The 17,783-nt window shown below is 37.1% G+C and overlaps 1 protein-coding gene across 1 annotated transcript in view; it reads left to right on the top strand.

Moving 5' to 3' along the window:
* Positions 1-17,783, top strand: part of XPO4 (exportin 4) — an 83,492-nt gene that overhangs the window by 39,969 nt on the left and 25,740 nt on the right. Inside the window, exons 6-10 of the mRNA XM_056328045.1 lie at positions 73-226; positions 9,747-9,859; positions 12,266-12,423; positions 12,694-12,868; positions 17,121-17,297. Of these exons, the coding sequence (XP_056184020.1) occupies positions 73-226; positions 9,747-9,859; positions 12,266-12,423; positions 12,694-12,868; positions 17,121-17,297 (777 nt within the window). The remainder of the gene's footprint in view (positions 1-72; positions 227-9,746; positions 9,860-12,265; positions 12,424-12,693; positions 12,869-17,120; positions 17,298-17,783) is intronic.

The following is a 17,783-nucleotide window of genomic DNA, read 5'->3' as shown; positions in this document are numbered from 1 at the left end:
CTAAAGAGAAATTAATCAACATTTTAATGACTGAGAGACTCTATTAATGTATTATGTTCGTCCTGACTATAGGAGGACGATCTGCGGCAGATCTTCATGCTCACAGTAGAGGTACTTCAGGAATTCAGCAGACGCGAAAACCTCAGTGCTCAGATGTCTTCAGTGTTTCAGCGTTATCTTGCACTAGCCAATCAGGTCTTAAGCTGGAACTTCCTTCCTCCAAATTATATCCTTTTAATGTCAGGCCTTTATTTCAGCTGCCTTCTACTGGGTGATAAGTGAAGTCTTTGTGAGGAGAGAAAAATGTAAAACTTACAAGCCTTGTATATCAGAGAGACAGATCTCCTTATATATCCTTGATCTATGTTTTCTTCCATTAGTGCTCTTGGTCGCCCCTGCTAACAGATGCTTACATACAGAAGCTGCTGTTGCTCTTCATTAAAGTTTTGAAGTATTTTATATAAAAGGCAAAGCTAATTCAGTTATGGGTTGATGGTCTGTCTGGTTGGTGCAGGGGAGAGGAGAAGTGTAACATGTTTTAGTGCAGAGCCAAATGGTGAAGAGGTCTGAGCTCTGAATTTTTGTGCAGAGATCTGATCTGTCCTACTTTTCTCCCTCAGAGGAGGGGGCAGGTAAATGCCCCATCATCTAGGAATGTGCATGCTCAACCAATGCCCCATAAAAGAGCATGGTCATATACTAGAGTGTGTAATAGGTTTTCTTTGATCTGAAGAAAAAGTATTTGTTAGCTGAGAGAAGAAATGGCATCTCCTTTGTAGGCTGGTACCACTGCTCCCATTTTGACATTTGTGATGTGTGCTGATTATGAAAGTCCAGAGAAAGATGGAGATGGAAAGTAGAGGAGAAAATAGAAAACAGAAGAAAAAACAGTCTTAGTGAGGGAGAGAAGAAAAAAAGATAGAAGAGTGCTCAGTCCAAAAAAATGGGCTCGAAGAATGTTGTAGAAATAATCACATCCTCTATTTAATAGAGGGTTGAGACAGCACTTGCAGTTAAAACATTACAGTGCCTCTTTTAATAGTGAGATCATCTTTAAGATGCTCAGCAAACTTTCCAAGAACCAAATTTTTAAGCTGGCTTATAAACTTTTTTTTTCTTAAAAGCCTTTGAAACTGCTGCTAAGTTATACTGCATGAATCTTGATGTTGCTTTCAAATCCACTGTAAAGGATTTGATTAGCTTTTCTGGTCTGACAGTCAGAAGGCAGTATCTGTGTGTTTCTGTTGTCTTGATTCTGTTCAAAAATTAAACTTATTTAAAACTGGTTATTCCTTGGTTCACATTGCAGAATACCAGTTACATTGTCTTTATGGAAGGTGCCATGGATTAAAAATAAATACTGCACTCCTATTAATCACTGAAGTGATTTGGCAGGGGTCCAAAAAGGAATTTAGTGTGTATGCCTACAGGACCAAGACTGGAGTCAAATTATTGTATCTTATAAAAGCTTTTGGAAGAGGATTTGGGATTTTAATAAGAATTTTAATAAGATTTTAATAAGAATTCAAATAATGTGTGAACACTTTTTTTCCTAAGCTGTAATCTTAAATAGAAAGGAAATGCTCTTGTGTTGTGCAGTGGTGGTTTCCTTTGAATTTTAGTCTTGTTCTCTGCAAACCTCTGTGTATTCCTAAATACTGATCTGGTTGCAGTTTGAAAGTGAAGTCTGGTGGAACTAGATGTTATTGTGGTTTAACGCTGGCTGGTAATTAAGTGCCACGCAGCCGCTCGCTCACTCCCACCTCACACAGAGGGATGGGGAGGAAAATTGGAAAGGAATGTAAAACTCGGGGGTTAGATAAGAAAAATTTAATAATTGATATAAAATAAAAATGAAAGAACAATAATAATAACAGTTATAATGAAAAGGAGGGAGAAGGAGAGAGAAATGATATCCAAAGGGAAGAGAGGCAAGTAAACAAGTGACACACAGTGCAGTCGCACAGCACCTGCTGACCGATGCCCAGCCAGTCCCCAAGCAATGATCGGCAGTCCCCAGCCAACCGCCTTAACCCCCCCCCCCCCCAGTTTATATACTGAACACACTGTCCTATGTTAGCTATGGAATATTTCTTTGGCCAGTTTGGGTCAGCTGTCCAGGCTGTGTCCCCTCCCAATTTCTTGTGCCCCTCCAGCCCTCTGGCTGGCAGGGCCTGAGAAACTGAAAAGTCCTTGACTTAATATAAACATTACCCATCAACAACTAAAAACATCAGTGTGTTACCGACATTTTTCTCACACCAAATCCAAACCACCCCTGCACCAGCTACTAAGAAGAAAATTTACTCTATCCCAGCTGAAACCAGGACAGATATATACAAGCAAGATGTAGAGCCTTGGGAGTTCCAGTTTTCATTCATGCCTCTATATAATAGGAAGTGATTTAGTCTGTAGGTGCTAGTAAGTGTTCATTGAAACAGCTAAGTAAGCCATACTGCTGCTTAAGTTGAACAATGTTTTCTGCTGTTTGGCCTACTTTAGATACTACAGGTATCTGTTAAACAAGTTCTGGCCGCACCTGGAGATCAGATGGACCTTTAGTCTGAACCACCCTGAATGTTGTTAACATGGCAGTATTTCAAATCTTTACATAACTTCCGTTCCACTTGATACTGTCGTCTTGTTTTCTACCACTGGACGTTTCATTTTGCTGTAAGAATTACAGCACCAGCTTGGGTCTTCCTCCTCAATGTAGCAACCTATTTTCACAGGAGTTGGAATGGCTCTAATCGTCCTTGAGAAATGTGGGTCTTAGCTGATGAAGATTCAGTAACTGTTGGGGCTTGCAGCACCATGTTTATTGTGTTATGGCATGAACCTTCCTTAATAAGCCTGGTTTAAAAGTAATTGTTGGCTGTTAGCTCATGGGCAGTGAAACTTAACTTGGCTGTGGTTTCTAAATAGATAGCACATTACATAAGAATGTAAGAATTGCTGTGTTGATTGATCAGTTGGTGTCCTTTTGGTATCTTCTTTCCAAATCTTGACAGTACATATGGCAAAGCAACGGACATAAATTTAATACTGGAAGCATAGAGTAAAATGATCCATTGTATCCTCAGAGAAATCTTTTTTCCTATATTTGGTATTTCCCCTGGCAAGATAGTATTGATTCTCAGTATGCCCTGCAGCATAACAGTAATCTGCAGCATTTGTATGTAATCTTTAGCAGGATTCTTGTACCTTCCAAAAAAGGAAGTAGCATAAGTGTGCCTTAACTCTACAGTGACCATCACCAAGAGGCATGTTATTTAAATCACCAGGTTGTGAGAACTGCATCAAGAGAGATCACTTTTCAAGAGTTCTTGTGCTGTTGTAGCATAACTTAGAATGTGTCACATTGCTAAATGCAGTCTTGGACAATGCTGCCACCATTCATAATGCAAGAGTTGTAGTAAGCCTGTATTGTCTATTGCTAGCATGAAAGATGTATTCTGGAATAGCCACCTCATTGGAGCAATGAAAGAAAAGAGGCTGGGACTACTTTCAAGTTGGAACTTTGTATTTTTCAAGTGTCTGGGGATGTTGTGCCTGCAATAGGAAGAGCAGGACATGATGACATAGGAGGATTCCTTTCAGTCATGTGCATTTCTTCCATTTCATTTTCTAACACACAGGCAATCATCTATTGTTACTTTTATCTGCTGCCTCAAGGTATTAGTTCACCTGGTGTTTGTGGATGCTTCAGAGGGTTTTGGCAGTATTGTTGGCAGTGATAGTAACATAGGATTCCTATTTTGCACTAAGAATGTATGGTAGTCTGTTGTGGCATGTTGGCTTCTGTAGAGTTTCTTTTTTTCAGTGCTGTTACAGCACTGTTAAATGTTGTTTACTTGGATGGAACTAGTTTTAACTGCATCTTTTCTTAGATGAATGTTTTGACTCATTAAGGAGGTACAGGTGATCAGTACTAAGAGGTACAGCCTTTTCCTTTACAAGAGTGCCTTCAAGGATCTCACTTCTAGTTCACTGTGATTGTCCAAAGTCTCCAGTTAAGGAGCTGAATGTTGCTGGGCTTTAATGCATCTTGACATGGACATACATGTCCTGTGGAGCCAGGGTGTAATTATAATTTATATTTTTACCTCTAGAGATATTTCTCACTTCTTGGGATTTCTCTGTCGGCAGACACATTCTAACAGATTTCAGATGAATGTCCTCAAATACAAAAGTTCTTAAAGAGAATGTAAGATTTTTGTCCAGCTGTCTCCCCTTTATAAAAAGGTGTCTGTTATCTATCGTTAGGAGCTGTCGTACAACTACTTACCCCTTATTCTGTAACCCATGGATTAGGGAACAGGCTGCCCAGGGAGGTGGTGGAATCCCCATTCCTGGAGGTGTTTAAAAAACACATAATGTGGTGCTTAGTGGAATGGTTTAGCGATGGACTTGGCAGTTCTGGGTTAACAGTTGGACTTGATGATCTCAAAGGTCTTTTCCAACTTAAATGATTCTGTGATTCTATAGTATGTGAATAAAGAGAAACCTGAGCTGTAGTTTCTTGATTTCTGTTTGGTGCCTCTGCTTGCTTGGAGGCAAGCTGGCAAATTTTCAACTGTGTAGAATAGGGGGTTGGATTTAAAATACAGGTTATGTAAACCTAATGGGATGCACTCCACTAATGTGCGTCATTGCTGTTCCATTGAGATTAATGGTGCAGTGGCAATTGTATGAACTGACTGAAGCTTTTGTCTGATCTGAATGTTTGGGGTTTTTTAAGTGTGTGTGTTCCTTAGCCACGCAGTTAAATGAACAAAGCTTTTCATATATCTGTTTTGAAAATGTCTTCTAAACCTCAAGCCAGAATGAGACCTCTCTGGGAGATCCTGTGAACTATGTAGTTCTGCAGACTTTCAAGATTTGAACTTGGTCCAACCCAGATTGATATCATCTGTTACGCATAATGGAAGTGCATGAGAAACACACAGAATGCTCCAGGAAACTTGAGGTTTGTTTTGAGGAATGATTCAGGTTGACATTGCTGCTGAAAAAGCATCCTGCCTTAGCACCTCCCATGAGCATGATACTGAGCAGGGAACCACCTGGCTGGAAACTTCTTTTTTAGCAGGTTGAGGTCCCCAGTTCGATTTGTTGCAAAAAGTGCAGGTTCAATCATTTCTGTAGAGCAACACTACAATTTCCTTGAGCTTTTCTTAGGCCTCTGTTTGTTAGCAGCCTGGAATTATCCAGGATTTGCTACAGCATTCTGTTGTTATCTGAAAGATGAAGGGTTGGAGTACTATCCTGGCTATTGCTTGGGATATAAAGAAAAATTTTATGTAGTTAAAATACCTGTATTTAAGAAAAGTGCAAGAGGGGGCTGCATTTTACTTTTATCAGACCTATCAATCAGGTGAAAACTGACCTGACTTTGAAATCCCCGATGTTTACAAGTTATTTCCAGGGTACTATGTGTTTTCTTGACAATCCTGTCTAGCAACTTTTTAAAACAAAGTTGGGCAAAGCCAAGAAGATGGACAGATCCCCTGAATTTGGTCATAATTACACCAAACATGTTTGTGTTGATACTGAACTTCTTAACAATTAGTCTTTCGTCGTTCGGGTTGTCCTGAATGAATTTTGGAATCGGCTTGCAATGTAAGAGCATCTTAAAAGCATTAATGTCAGAACAGGAAAGGAGACCCAGTAAATGACCCTTTTTAATAAGGGGAACTGATAAAATATATAGGTGTTTTCCTCTTCTGCTGTCTTGCTTCAGCAGTTTTAAGTTTCCAGTTTTACAGTGACTTGTCATCAGCTTCCTAGATTGCAGCCAGTATATAGTGGAATGGTGTGACTCTGGAGCTGCATTTGCATGGCAGTCTCTTCTGTATAGGTGCTTTAAGTGAAAGTGATCAGCTTGCATACTATTAGCTGTATAACCATAGAAGCAAATTGTGACAGGAGCTTCAGAATCCACTTGGAATGGTCAACATGAGCCTTGGTACTGGTATGGTTACACTGCTAGCGGCTCCAGAATTGGCCAGTTTTAAAATTAGCTTGGGTCCTTCTACACTTCCTATGCCTGTTGCTGCAATCAGAGTCCAGTGTCTCCAACACAAAGTAGTTACTTCATTCTCATGGCAGTTAAGAATACCCGTGTTTAATAATTAAATGTCTAAGCATACGTTTCTTCTGAATGCTGGATATGTTCTGCTGAGTGTCAGTTTTATAAAGATCTGTGAAGCATTTCTCCATAGGGGGCAGCAAGCCTCTGCATCAATCTTGGGCAGTTGCTCCTAGACTCATGTGCTTGGCTGACTAGCTAGCAAGCCAGAGGAGGTTTTAGAAATCCAAATAAACTCAGCGTGTTAACGTTGTAACACTGGATGTCAAATTTCCAAGCAGTTACCTTTCTAATGCAGCTTTTTATTTGTAAGATACAAATCTAAGACTGACACAACACTCTCCAGAAAGGTTCTAAACAACAAAGGTAAAGTGATTAAAATAGTGTTTAAGAAAGATATTTGGGCCTTTGCACTCCTGAAGTTTTCCCTCCATTTGAGTTATTCTTCATTCCTGGGGACAAATTTGTGAATGGGGGTCTAGCAGAGGAAATCTCAGCTTTGATTTTTTTTGAGTTCCTAATTTACTGCTTTGTCGAAGGGCAAGCCTTACCTGTCTTAGGAAAAAGACCATGGGATCCATTCTCAGATATTGGAAATTGTGGGAAGTCCTGAAGTGAAGCATTACAATCCCTTATGGCTGCCTTAGGATATGAAATATTTTGATACTCATCTTCACCTGTCAGTCCCTTCCTAGGAGAGAGGCAAAGAGTGGGAGGAAAACTACGTTTATCTTTAATTTTCTTTTTTTCAAGAAACATGTAAACTTTATTTTTCCAAATTACTTAAAAGGGATTACTTACTGCTTCAGCTCATGAAACAAAACCAAGAGAGCATAGAGCTAATGGCTACATACATAAATTTAGGCCAAGATAAAAGAAAATCTGTCTTAAACATTATGGTCTTCTCCTCTTCCTCTCTAAACACTAATTAGTGAGCATATGAGCCTTATCATACGTTAAGGTATCTGGTTATATTCTTATGCTTTTCAGTAGAGCTTTGTACATCTTATTGAATAATCCGTTCTGATTCAAGCAGAAGTTTCTAGTCTTTAGGAATTGGTGTCCTAAGTCTTGTGAACTGGGTGAAACGTTGCCATGTTTCTGGTAGCTGTTTCCTAGCTTGGATTTCCAGGTCATTAAAGTGAATTGTAATGACAGTTATTAATTTTTCAGTAGAATTGGGAACATTACAAGCATTTGTATTGATTGTAAACCACTTCTGGTGATACTTTTTCATTCAAAAACCAAAGAAACAAAAAAAACCTTACCCAGACCCCTCCAGGATGGCATAGTAGACTGATGTATGCTTATCATGTCTATGCTGTAGCTTGAGCGCTTACAAAAAAGTGTTGCACTGGTTCTGTACTTTTTGTTTCCTCAGAAGTATTGAGAAGTAAATTCATTTTTGGTAATGAAGACTGCATTTGTCCCATTGTACATGGTACATGGACATATCCCATAGTGCATTGTACCCATGTACTAGGTGATTTAGTGCCATTTTTTTTCAGGTTGGGCATAACTGGACTGCTGCTAATAAGGCTGAACCATAGCACAGTTGAGGTATTTCATGGCAGCAAGCATCTCCACCGCCAATTTATGCTGACGTTTGTTTGCATACATCTAGTACGTGATGCAAAATGGGTATAAGATCTCCATGATGGGTGCAGGCGTAATTTGTATTATTCACTGAACAGATATTTTACCCACAAATCTGCTATTGTCAAATGTGTCATCAGTCCATTAGCGTGAGAATCGGTACTAAAAATAACAGGATAGGGCTGCTAAATACTGAGGCTTGTTAAAATAGTGACAGCAAACTAGCTCTTCTTTCATTCCATGTGAAAAGTGTTATGTAGCTGGTCCTCTCTGAAGACTCAAGTAGCGAAGAGCAAATTGATTTTCCAAGACTGATGAAGATCTATAATCATCTTCTGGTCTTGATATATTTCTTGATATATTTATTGGAGAGTTACAGTAAAGGACACTCTTGTCGATGAACAATTTTAAATCACTGTTTTTTCTAAAACATTCCAAATGAAAAAATGAAAAGGGAAAAAAACATAGCTTAATTTGCCATATAAAATTAGTTTTATTTTTTTAAAATATGTAATATTACTCCTGATAAAGGATGCTTGTATGTGATAATTTCATGCCCATACTTTTTTTTTTTGTTTTATCTGGGAGAACTGAACCGTTTTTGATCACTTAAATTATGCCTGTATTTCAGATGGAAGTAAAATAGACAATTCTGTGAATTTTAGTTTTTCCTCATCGGAAATAATGCAGATCTGGTATGGTTCAACACACATTGATATTTTTGAAAATGGTGAAATTGGTTTTGTTTTGCACTAATGTGAAAATCCCTGATTGTTCTCATGCATTATAATGTGCTGACAACAGTTCTGGACACATACCACCAGTGAAGGTCCACTTGGTACTGTGCCTTGGAAAAAGTCGCTTTTTTGGAATGTGATGCTGCACAGTATTGTTAGGAATTTTTGGTTTTGGCAGAACTCGGAAGATAAGTGTAAATAAACTAAAATTGTGCATCCTGCCTTGTGCCACAATTCTTCATATCAAGCTAGATGTTTGCTTATATATTGTTCTTTTAAAGCCCGTCAAAAGTTAAGCGGTCTGCTTTCTGACTTCTAGACATACAAGTACGTTTTGAGATGCCTTTTTATATAATATCTCATGACTTACAGTACAAAAGTTAATGCAGTTCATTACCAGTAAGTAAATTACATGAAGCTGAGCGTGCTGTTACTTATTTGAATGGGTTAGAAAGGGATCAGAGAGAATAATGAAGGGTTTAAAAAAGACAAATAAAAACGTTAAGTTGCTGAGTTGAAGCAGTTTTACTACTACTTGGGTTGGAGGGTGTCACAGAAGGACACTTTAAAAAATCTTTAAGTACTTTTCTGCATGATTGGACTGACAAAAAAATGTAACCTGCTTGTTTAAATGTTTTTGCTCATGTCTCTGTTTTTTCTGTACTAGAGCACTTGCAGAATTTTGTAAATCAAGTTATGCCAGAACACATGGCAAGAAGTAAAATGAGTGCAGCAAAATCGTGGCTTTATGATGTGTGCATTTTTCATGTGTCTCTTACAAACGTGTTTAGTATGACGATGCCTTGTGGTGCCTTATGCTTTTGTTCTTCACTGTGTGATTAAAAAAAATGTAGATTAATGCAGGGCTAACATATCTGCATTCTGTGACGCATATTTGGCTATTTAGAAAAATAGGATATGGATTTCAGTGAGCTATCTTTAGCTATCGTAAGGCCTTTTTAAAAGCTGCCAGGAAAATTTTTTAGAAAATGATTTCCTATTTTGCATAAATTTTAACACCTGTTAATTGCGGTTGCTTTTTTCCCTTCTCGCTGTGTCACATTAGACACTCTGGTTATCAAAGTGATCGTATCGCTATGGTATGTCTCATAATTATGATCAAACTGTTATCTAACATTCCTGGAGCATTCTTTTTTTCAATACTTAATACCTTTTATTCCTTGGCCTCATGCATGAATTATGCTGTGTATGTGAAGAGGCTTAAAGTTTGTTTCCATTACATTCTTTCTGAATGGATCCTGTTGTATCTAGGATTTTTTTAAAGCCAAGTAGGAATGTTATTGTTGACCTTGACACCAGATAACTGGGCAGACATTATATAGCTATGTTTGAATCCTCACAAAATGTGATGCTAAAGCCAACAGAATCCTGGCGTGAGACCCTCCTGGACAGCAGAGTTATGGAGCTTTTCTTTACAGTAAGTTTCTTTCTTCAACTTTCATAGTCCAGACCACAGGGAAAGCAGCTCCTTCCTGTGCTAGAACTATTGTTGGACTCTTCCTTTTGCATCAGGTAGGACTGATTCTGTTAACTTCAGCTTGCTTATCAAAGCACACAGAAGTGTTGTTACTTTTCCTAGGTTACCAAATGTGTGTATTGCCTATAAATTGCTTTAAATTGATGACCATTAACAAAAGGAAAAGGTGTGTGGTTATCTAAACTTTTTTACATTTAATACTTCTGGACATGTATACATCAAATGAAACAGTGTGGTGAGCAGTAATTGAGTATATCTTTCAGATAAGGTGTAATGGCTCTCAAAAAAGATCAAATGAACAGTATGTTTGCAGATCTTAAAGCATTTGCTCAACGGAACAGCTGAAAATAAGCAATGTAGTTACAGTTTTCTAGCCAGTTTCAGCATACAGAATTCTTCATCTCTTTCCTCGGCATAAAGTAAATTCAAACAAGTTAAAATAGATTAAGTTAGGAGGGATGGGGAAGAGTAGAGTTGGGAGAGGGGAATGTAATACTCTTATTTCTATAATTTAAACTATGATATTAAAACCAGTATTATTTTCTTCCTACAACTGTTAGAAGTTTGTAGTCATTGCTCAGCTAGAAGTTGCTGCAGCAGCAACATATATTGGCTTACATATTTGTTTACTGTGCTGTGTTATATTACATCTCTTGGGACCTGAGAATTCAGCATTCTCAGGCTATTCTCATTTTTGCAAAACAGAGAAATAATGTGCTCAAAACTTGGATGAAGCTGTTGGTAGGCAAAGTAAATGTAACTCTCCCGTGCTGCTTGAGAGAGTTGTCTGATAAGTGTTTGGATACATGTCTGTCCTTTATAGGATTTTTTGATAAATTAGATTAATTTTTTTAAAGTTTTTTTTGACTGCAAGTTTATCTGTTCCAGCAGTTTTGAAAAGGTGAAAAAATCACTGGCAGAACTCTTAGCAGCTACACACAATCTGAACAGCTGTCTAGACTATCCAGACAGTTGCTACTGTCAGCTGTGAACCTCCACATGCAAATAACTTTTTGGCTTACATATTAACCCTTCATCGTTTCATAGTATGAAGTTGTCAGAATTAGATAATCTGTTTCTTTGATTGGTTTACCATTACTAATTCATAAGAATAATGTTTTGAATAGCATGCAGAATTGTTTTAATACATTTGCATTTTACTTAATAGTAACCAAAACTCGCCTGTATTTGATTAGTTTTGAATGAATGCTAGCCAGGGCAGTATGCTGTCAGTTTTGGGTTTAGATTCCTGATTTGCAATGGTTGAGGCTTGTAGTCTTAGTTTGCTATTTGAAGTAATGTAAGTGAATGGTAGTAATTTATATTCATTTATCTGATCTGAGAAATTTTAATAACCCTGCAAAAGTTGGCAGGACTGCCATGTTAAAGAGAGCGCTTTCAGTTCTAATCTCAGCTTAGTGTGGGAAGTGTATTAGGAGGGGAATTTCTTGCAAGGTTTGTTTCTCCTGCTAGTTTGATCTTTCAGAGATTAACTGTGCAGCTAATACAACTAGTTATGAGTTGGGTAATGTTGCAACTATGATGCCACAGAGAACTGGTTAGTGTTTTAATGGTACTTTAGTGTATAATACTGTTGAATAATTTACCTAAATTTGCTTCCGGGTGAAAAAACTACCCTGTATTTATGTATTTATTTATTCATTCATTAAGTCTTATGTGACAAAATAAGAGGCGCAAGCCTAAGAAAATTCTTTAAATCCATATTTGACAATTACAATAAGTATGTGAAAAAATAGTAAGATTTGAATCTAGCAAGTTTTACCAGTAGAAGTAATGACATAACAGTTTGCAGAAATGTGGGAAGATTACTGTTGGCCTTGTATAATGTAAGGGTGTTGCCAAGGAAGTGATGCATTCATTTTTGTATATGTCTTCAGTGTTTACCTCTGCTAAAGAAGCATCTATATAATCTTGATTGAACTTGTTGACTAACTTTAGCGAGACTCCGCTGCCTAGGCATAGTTAGCATAATAGAGATGACTGTCATTATTGCTGTTTTTAGAAGGAGCAGTATGTCTGACTGGCTGACATCTGTTTCTCTCTTTAAAGCATAACATTCAGTAGACAGTTCAATTTTCAACGTGTAGGTGAGACTTAACTAAATGTTAGTTTCAGTGAGTTAAATCAAGGCTTGCAATTTTGTGAGCAGAGTCTCAATCTTGATATTTACTATGGTTTAGAGAGCTGTAGAAACCGTTGCATTTCAGACTGAATGGAAGTTATAGTAAGCTTTTTTTGGTGTGTGCTCTTTTGGATTGAGCACCATGTGACTGTTGTAAGAACACCCTATTTTCGTGTATTATTAACTATCTCACTTCCCGAAAGGTACATCGAAAAATCAGAGAAGATACAGATATGGCCCAAGATTCATTACAGTGTCTGGCACAGCTGGCATCTTTGCACGGGCCAGTCTTTCCCGATGAAGGTTCACAAGTCGATTACCTGGCACACTTCATTGAGGGATTACTGAATACTATCAATGGGTATGTATGCCTGCTCTCTAAATTTAGATGGCATCATTTAATCTTTAGTTTGGACTGTAGCATATCTGTGTAGAGAACTAGCACGGCTTGCTTATTTCTGGGTATACTTGTGTTTACTGTTGGATTACTGAAATTCAGAAAAAGCAGTTTAAAGCAGGTGGTGCTTAAGTAATATGATGTAGATTTATTGATTGAAAACATTGAAAAAAATCAATTCACTTTTAGGTTTTGGCCGTTAAAAAAAATGCTAACTGCTGTTTCTATCTATAGAATTGAAATAGAAGACTCTGAAGCAGTGGGAATTTCCAGTATTATCAGCAACCTGATAACTGTATTTCCTCGCAATATTTTAACTGCCATTCCAAATGAACTTTTCTCTTCGTTTGTTAACTGCCTTGCACACCTCACTTGTTCTTTTGGAAGAAGTGCTGCCTTGGAGGAAGTGGTAAGTATCCATTCTCAAATAGTAGGTAGTCATTTTTTGTTTCTCTCTATTTGTGATAAGCATGACATGAGAATTTGGTTGTTTTATTAGTAACTGTTGTGCATTCAGTGGTTGTGTTCTAGATACTTCTGAAATCACATCTGAGAGGATTTTCTTTTCATTTCAAACCACGTAATGAACATAATTGCACACTGTGTGTATCTTTCAGACTTTATTTTGATTTAAAGCACTCCTCTCGATTTTAAGAGGAATAATTTAAAAATATTAAAGTCCTTAAATATTGCTGACTTACTCTTGTAGGACTTCTGAAAACTGATGTACATAATGAGCAAACTACAGTCCTGAAAACTTAAAATGACTGCATGAACATATGGACAGACTGAAACTTAACTGCTGTCAGGAGTTCCGAGTCAGGAACTCTTGTTTTAAGTGAATGTAGCTATTAAGACCTGGTTTTAACCCCATTACTTCTAAGCTGTTCAAATGATCCCTTCATTGCTGACACTTCAAATTCTGTGTACAAATCTAGCACATGAATTCAGAGGATTTTTTTTTTATGTTTACTACTTTCAGACTTTGGCTGTAACATTAGAGAGATAGCCTAAGTCTTCTGCTTCTAAAAATGACATTAAAAATAAAAACTTCTAAGGAGACCTAGTTTAAGTAAAAAAGCCCATAGAATGAAGGTGAATAATCTTGCACTTAAGCTACTTATGTGCAGTAGCTATTGTTCTAAAATGATACTATTAAGATACTAGCCAGTATTTCCCCATTGCCATTAAAAAGTACAAATTTTTACCAGTTCTGCTATATTGACTGGGCTTAATTACCTGAGTTTGAAAATAATTACATAAATAATTACAAAGTTGATGGATTTGTTTCTTTACCAGAGAACAGAGGTGTGTTAGCATTCATCGCAGGGCATTCAATCATGTCTTTGCTGCCAGGTTAAAATATATTACATCTGGCCCCACACTCAAACTTTCAAGTGTGTTAGTGTCTTAATCAAAAAATTGACAATTAAATTTAGAATCTAAAATATAGGTACTCTCCAAACCTTATTGGTCAAAACTTGCCCTGCTTTTCAGATTCTTCTAGTAGAACATTGAACATATGTTCTGGTGCTCACTAACACATTTAGGAATGCTCCTGAAGCCTTTATAGAAAAGATTCAGCAAAACCGTAGGCACCTATGTTTTAAATTAAAGGGACTAAAGGGATATTGTTTCCTCAATTAGCCTCTTGTTACTTCAGAGCTAGAATGTGCAACCATGTTTATCGAAAACAGTGCTCAACCTAACACCATTCAAAACACTTCATCTCTTAGTAAAAGTTTATGGTAGCTTGTTACCACTATTTGGTACAAAGTTTTTGGAAATGACTGGTCAGTTATGCCTAGTAAACTGTGGCTGCCTACACTTAAATAATCCCAATAGGTTTTGCTGAAGAAAGGTATTTTTACTATTAAACTTACATGTTCTCAGATTCAGCAACAACAGAAAGAAAGAATGCAAGATTTCTTGTTTAAGAGAGAATTTTCTCACTGTCCTTGAATATTTATATCATTCTGTGGAAAGACAAACATTATAGTTTCACCCCTTCCATTCTGTCATAGATAGCTCTTACAGATATCTCAGCTTCACTCTGTCTCTGATTTGGAGAATGATACAGAATTCTGTGCTGATGAGCCTTCAGAATAATAGTTCTTATACCTTAATAGTGTGTCAGCAATAAGGCATGCTACCAAGATTTAAGTTATTGCTGACATAATCCAAATGACATAATGATACTGCGTGCTGTGCCTGTAGAAATACTGCTTTGCATCCCTGAAAACCATCTTTTGGCTTAGGAATGTCCCAGCCATGGTTAATGTGTTCCCTTGAGCTTCTTGCTTAGACTGTTTGTAGTGACACCTTCTGTGAGCTCATGTGCTGTCCTCAGTGCTGTGAGGGTTAGTTTATTGTGCAAGTTGGACCAGTAATCTCTTCCTTTAATAACACTGGATCTGAGAGAAGCAGCTTGTTCACAGCTGTGCTTAATCTTGCTTAACAATTAATGCTTATGCAGAAGCAGAAATCGAATAGTCCATCTGAATTAGTGATGAGTATGAACAGGATGCTGGGTGAAAAATCAAATATAAATAGAAATTATACCAAAGGTTTCTTTTTCTCAAAATGAATCTTAATGCACTGTTCCGGTTTCATGGCATTTTTAAAAAATGTCACGTGATGGGAGAAATCATTCTGAATTTGGTCCTCTCTGCTGTGCTTCCAACTCTTTCCAGCTTGTTGCTGCTTGACAAATTTTAGAAGTGTTCTTTCTTCAAAGGGTCAGCAGACTGAAGGAAGAAGTAGCAATTTTCTTTTTTTCCCATACTAGAGAAATTAAGTATCTTTGCTTTGACTTTACTGGTTGGATCTTGCCTTTCCTGAAGATCTGAATTCTGAACTGGGCTCTGCCATTGCTTCTGTTGGATCCATCAGAATGATTCAGCTTCCCCATCTACAGCATGTCACTTAGTTTACCTGTATGACACCTTTGGTAGCCTAGCTGTAGCTAATATGATTGAGGATTTTTGGTAAGGCTCCTTTGTGACCAAATTTGTTCAGTATGGATAAGCTCTTTCTGCTGTTTGGGCACATAGTTTATAGAGGCACTTATTAATCCTACCTTCCTGATGAGAATACTGTAAAGTGTTAAAAACTTTTTTTTTTACCGTGACATTAACTTCTGTATTACCTTCTGAAATTAATGAATTGAGGGGTTTTGTTTTTCATAAAATGGCATGCCTATTTATTGGCTCATGCTCTGGATTCTTATAGATTATTATATGTATGTTATAAATGTAGATATATTACACATTTCAGAATATTTCAGGATTGAATGAGTTGTCTATGAATTCGGTTGTCCTTTAGCCAAGTTTTAAAAAGACTTGTTGTGGTGTCCATCCTGTATTTGTGGCTTATGTTAACTTAGAATATAATTTTGCCTCTCTTTGTCATGTTCAGGTTTTGTTTTCACACTAGCATCAGTGTCCCCCATATTTAACTTCTGTAAATATGACCGCTTTGCAGTTACAAAATGGTGCTGTGAAGCTATCTTGAAATGCTTCCAATGTGATATCAGTTTTCCCTCTTAATCAGTCATCCAGACAGTGTTTTCTTTTCCTTGCCTGTTCATCCAGCTGTGTGTGTAACTTCACTGAAAGTCAGGAATTCTTCTGTCTGGAGCATGATTAAGGCCTTAATATCTCTTTATTTCATCAGTGAATCATTTTACTAAGCTCAGCTATCTCAAAGTAACTTTTGCAACCACTCCTGTGGGTTAAAACTTCTTAGAGGAAAGAAATGTCCTTTGGCAGCATCCATATGGTCACATTTTAAGTTACTTGAAGTTGGATATATTTACTGAAGGTCAGTTTTTTGCATCAAATAAAAAAAGTTAGTAGGCACATTAAAAATACTTTTAAAAAGAAATGGCCTCTTTGCAATTTGGGTTCTCTAGTTTGCCTGTAATGCAGGACTTTGGTTTTTGGATGTGTTATTCCCTTTTGCAACTTATGTACTACATAAAAACATAGATAAATAACTAAGAACATGAAGCATCTGTTACAATGCACTAAGCAATTGGAGGTGCAGGCTTATTCTGTGGAATTCGGCTTTTTTGGGGGTTTCATTCATAGAATGAGAAGTTGTGTATCATCATAAAAAATGGCTACTTGCAGTGAGGTTTCTTGAAAACATGCAATCTTACAATGATTTCCTCTGGAACAGAAAATCATCTTTTCTCTTTATTTCAGAAATAGCAGAATACGTATAAATCTACATGCACATGTTCTGTATTTGTATATTTAATTAGAAAGAAACAGCTCAGTTCTTCATTGTTACTAATAAGAGCTGAGATGCTTGGCATCCTTGTGGTAAAAGCTCAGTAGCTCCTGTGTTTAGGTAATTATGTATTAAAGGTTTAATTTAAGACTGTATGTGTTTTGAACATCAGATGAAGATAAATGGCTAACACTTTGACAGTCTTTTTTAAAGCCTAGCAAGCATGAAAGCTGCACTGGCCTTTTCAGTGCATTGCTTCAGTTCGTTCTGATCCTTTCTTGGCTATCCTTAGATGGGGTTTGAGACTGGTTTTTTAATTGTTTCAACATTAGAAGAACATTTGTTAAATAATAATGAATATAAGTGTGTTCCTCTGGCTTAGTTTAGGAATAAGATTTTTGTTGCATTTCTTTCGTTTCTTACAGCTTGACAAAGATGACATGGTATATATGGAAGCATATGATAAGCTGCTGGAATCTTGGCTTACTTTGGTACAAGATGAAAAACATTTCCATAAAGGTTTCTTTACCCAACATGCTGTGCAGGTCTTTAATTCCTACATTCAGTGCCATCTAGCTGCTCCTGATGGTACAAGGAATTTGGTAAGCCCTCATTCTAGTAGTTCTTGATGATGATATATAGTAACTAGCCTATGTCTTTTGGTGTGTACTGTATTATGTAGCTCAAAGGAGCTAGTATGGAATGACTATCTGTTACTTCAGAAATTTAAAAATTGCTGAATTTGTTATTCAGTGGTCATTTTCCAATCTGGCTCTCTCATTCTGAAGAGGAAACAAAGAAATACAAAGTTGGAAGTCACTTTAAAAAAAAAGGGGGGGGGGGGGCAGAGAGAAAAAGTAAACCTGTTACTCAAATCACATGCATTTTACTGTTCTCCCACAGATGCTATGGCTAAACTTGTGAGCATCCTTCTCTGGACTAGGGTCTTAGTTAAAATTCCCAGTGAAATTGGAAGCCTTTTGTATGATTGTTACCTTCCATACATTATCTTCAAAGTATACTTTTAAAGTATAATTGGCGTGCACATATATCTGAAAAAAATTTGAATGACTGTGCTCAGACTAGGA

Source organism: Falco biarmicus, chromosome 2 (genome assembly GCF_023638135.1).
Source record: "Falco biarmicus isolate bFalBia1 chromosome 2, bFalBia1.pri, whole genome shotgun sequence".
Taxonomy (NCBI): domain Eukaryota; kingdom Metazoa; phylum Chordata; class Aves; order Falconiformes; family Falconidae; genus Falco; species Falco biarmicus.
Note: the sequence above shows the minus strand (reverse complement) of the source record. Positions and strands in the feature narration are given on the sequence as shown.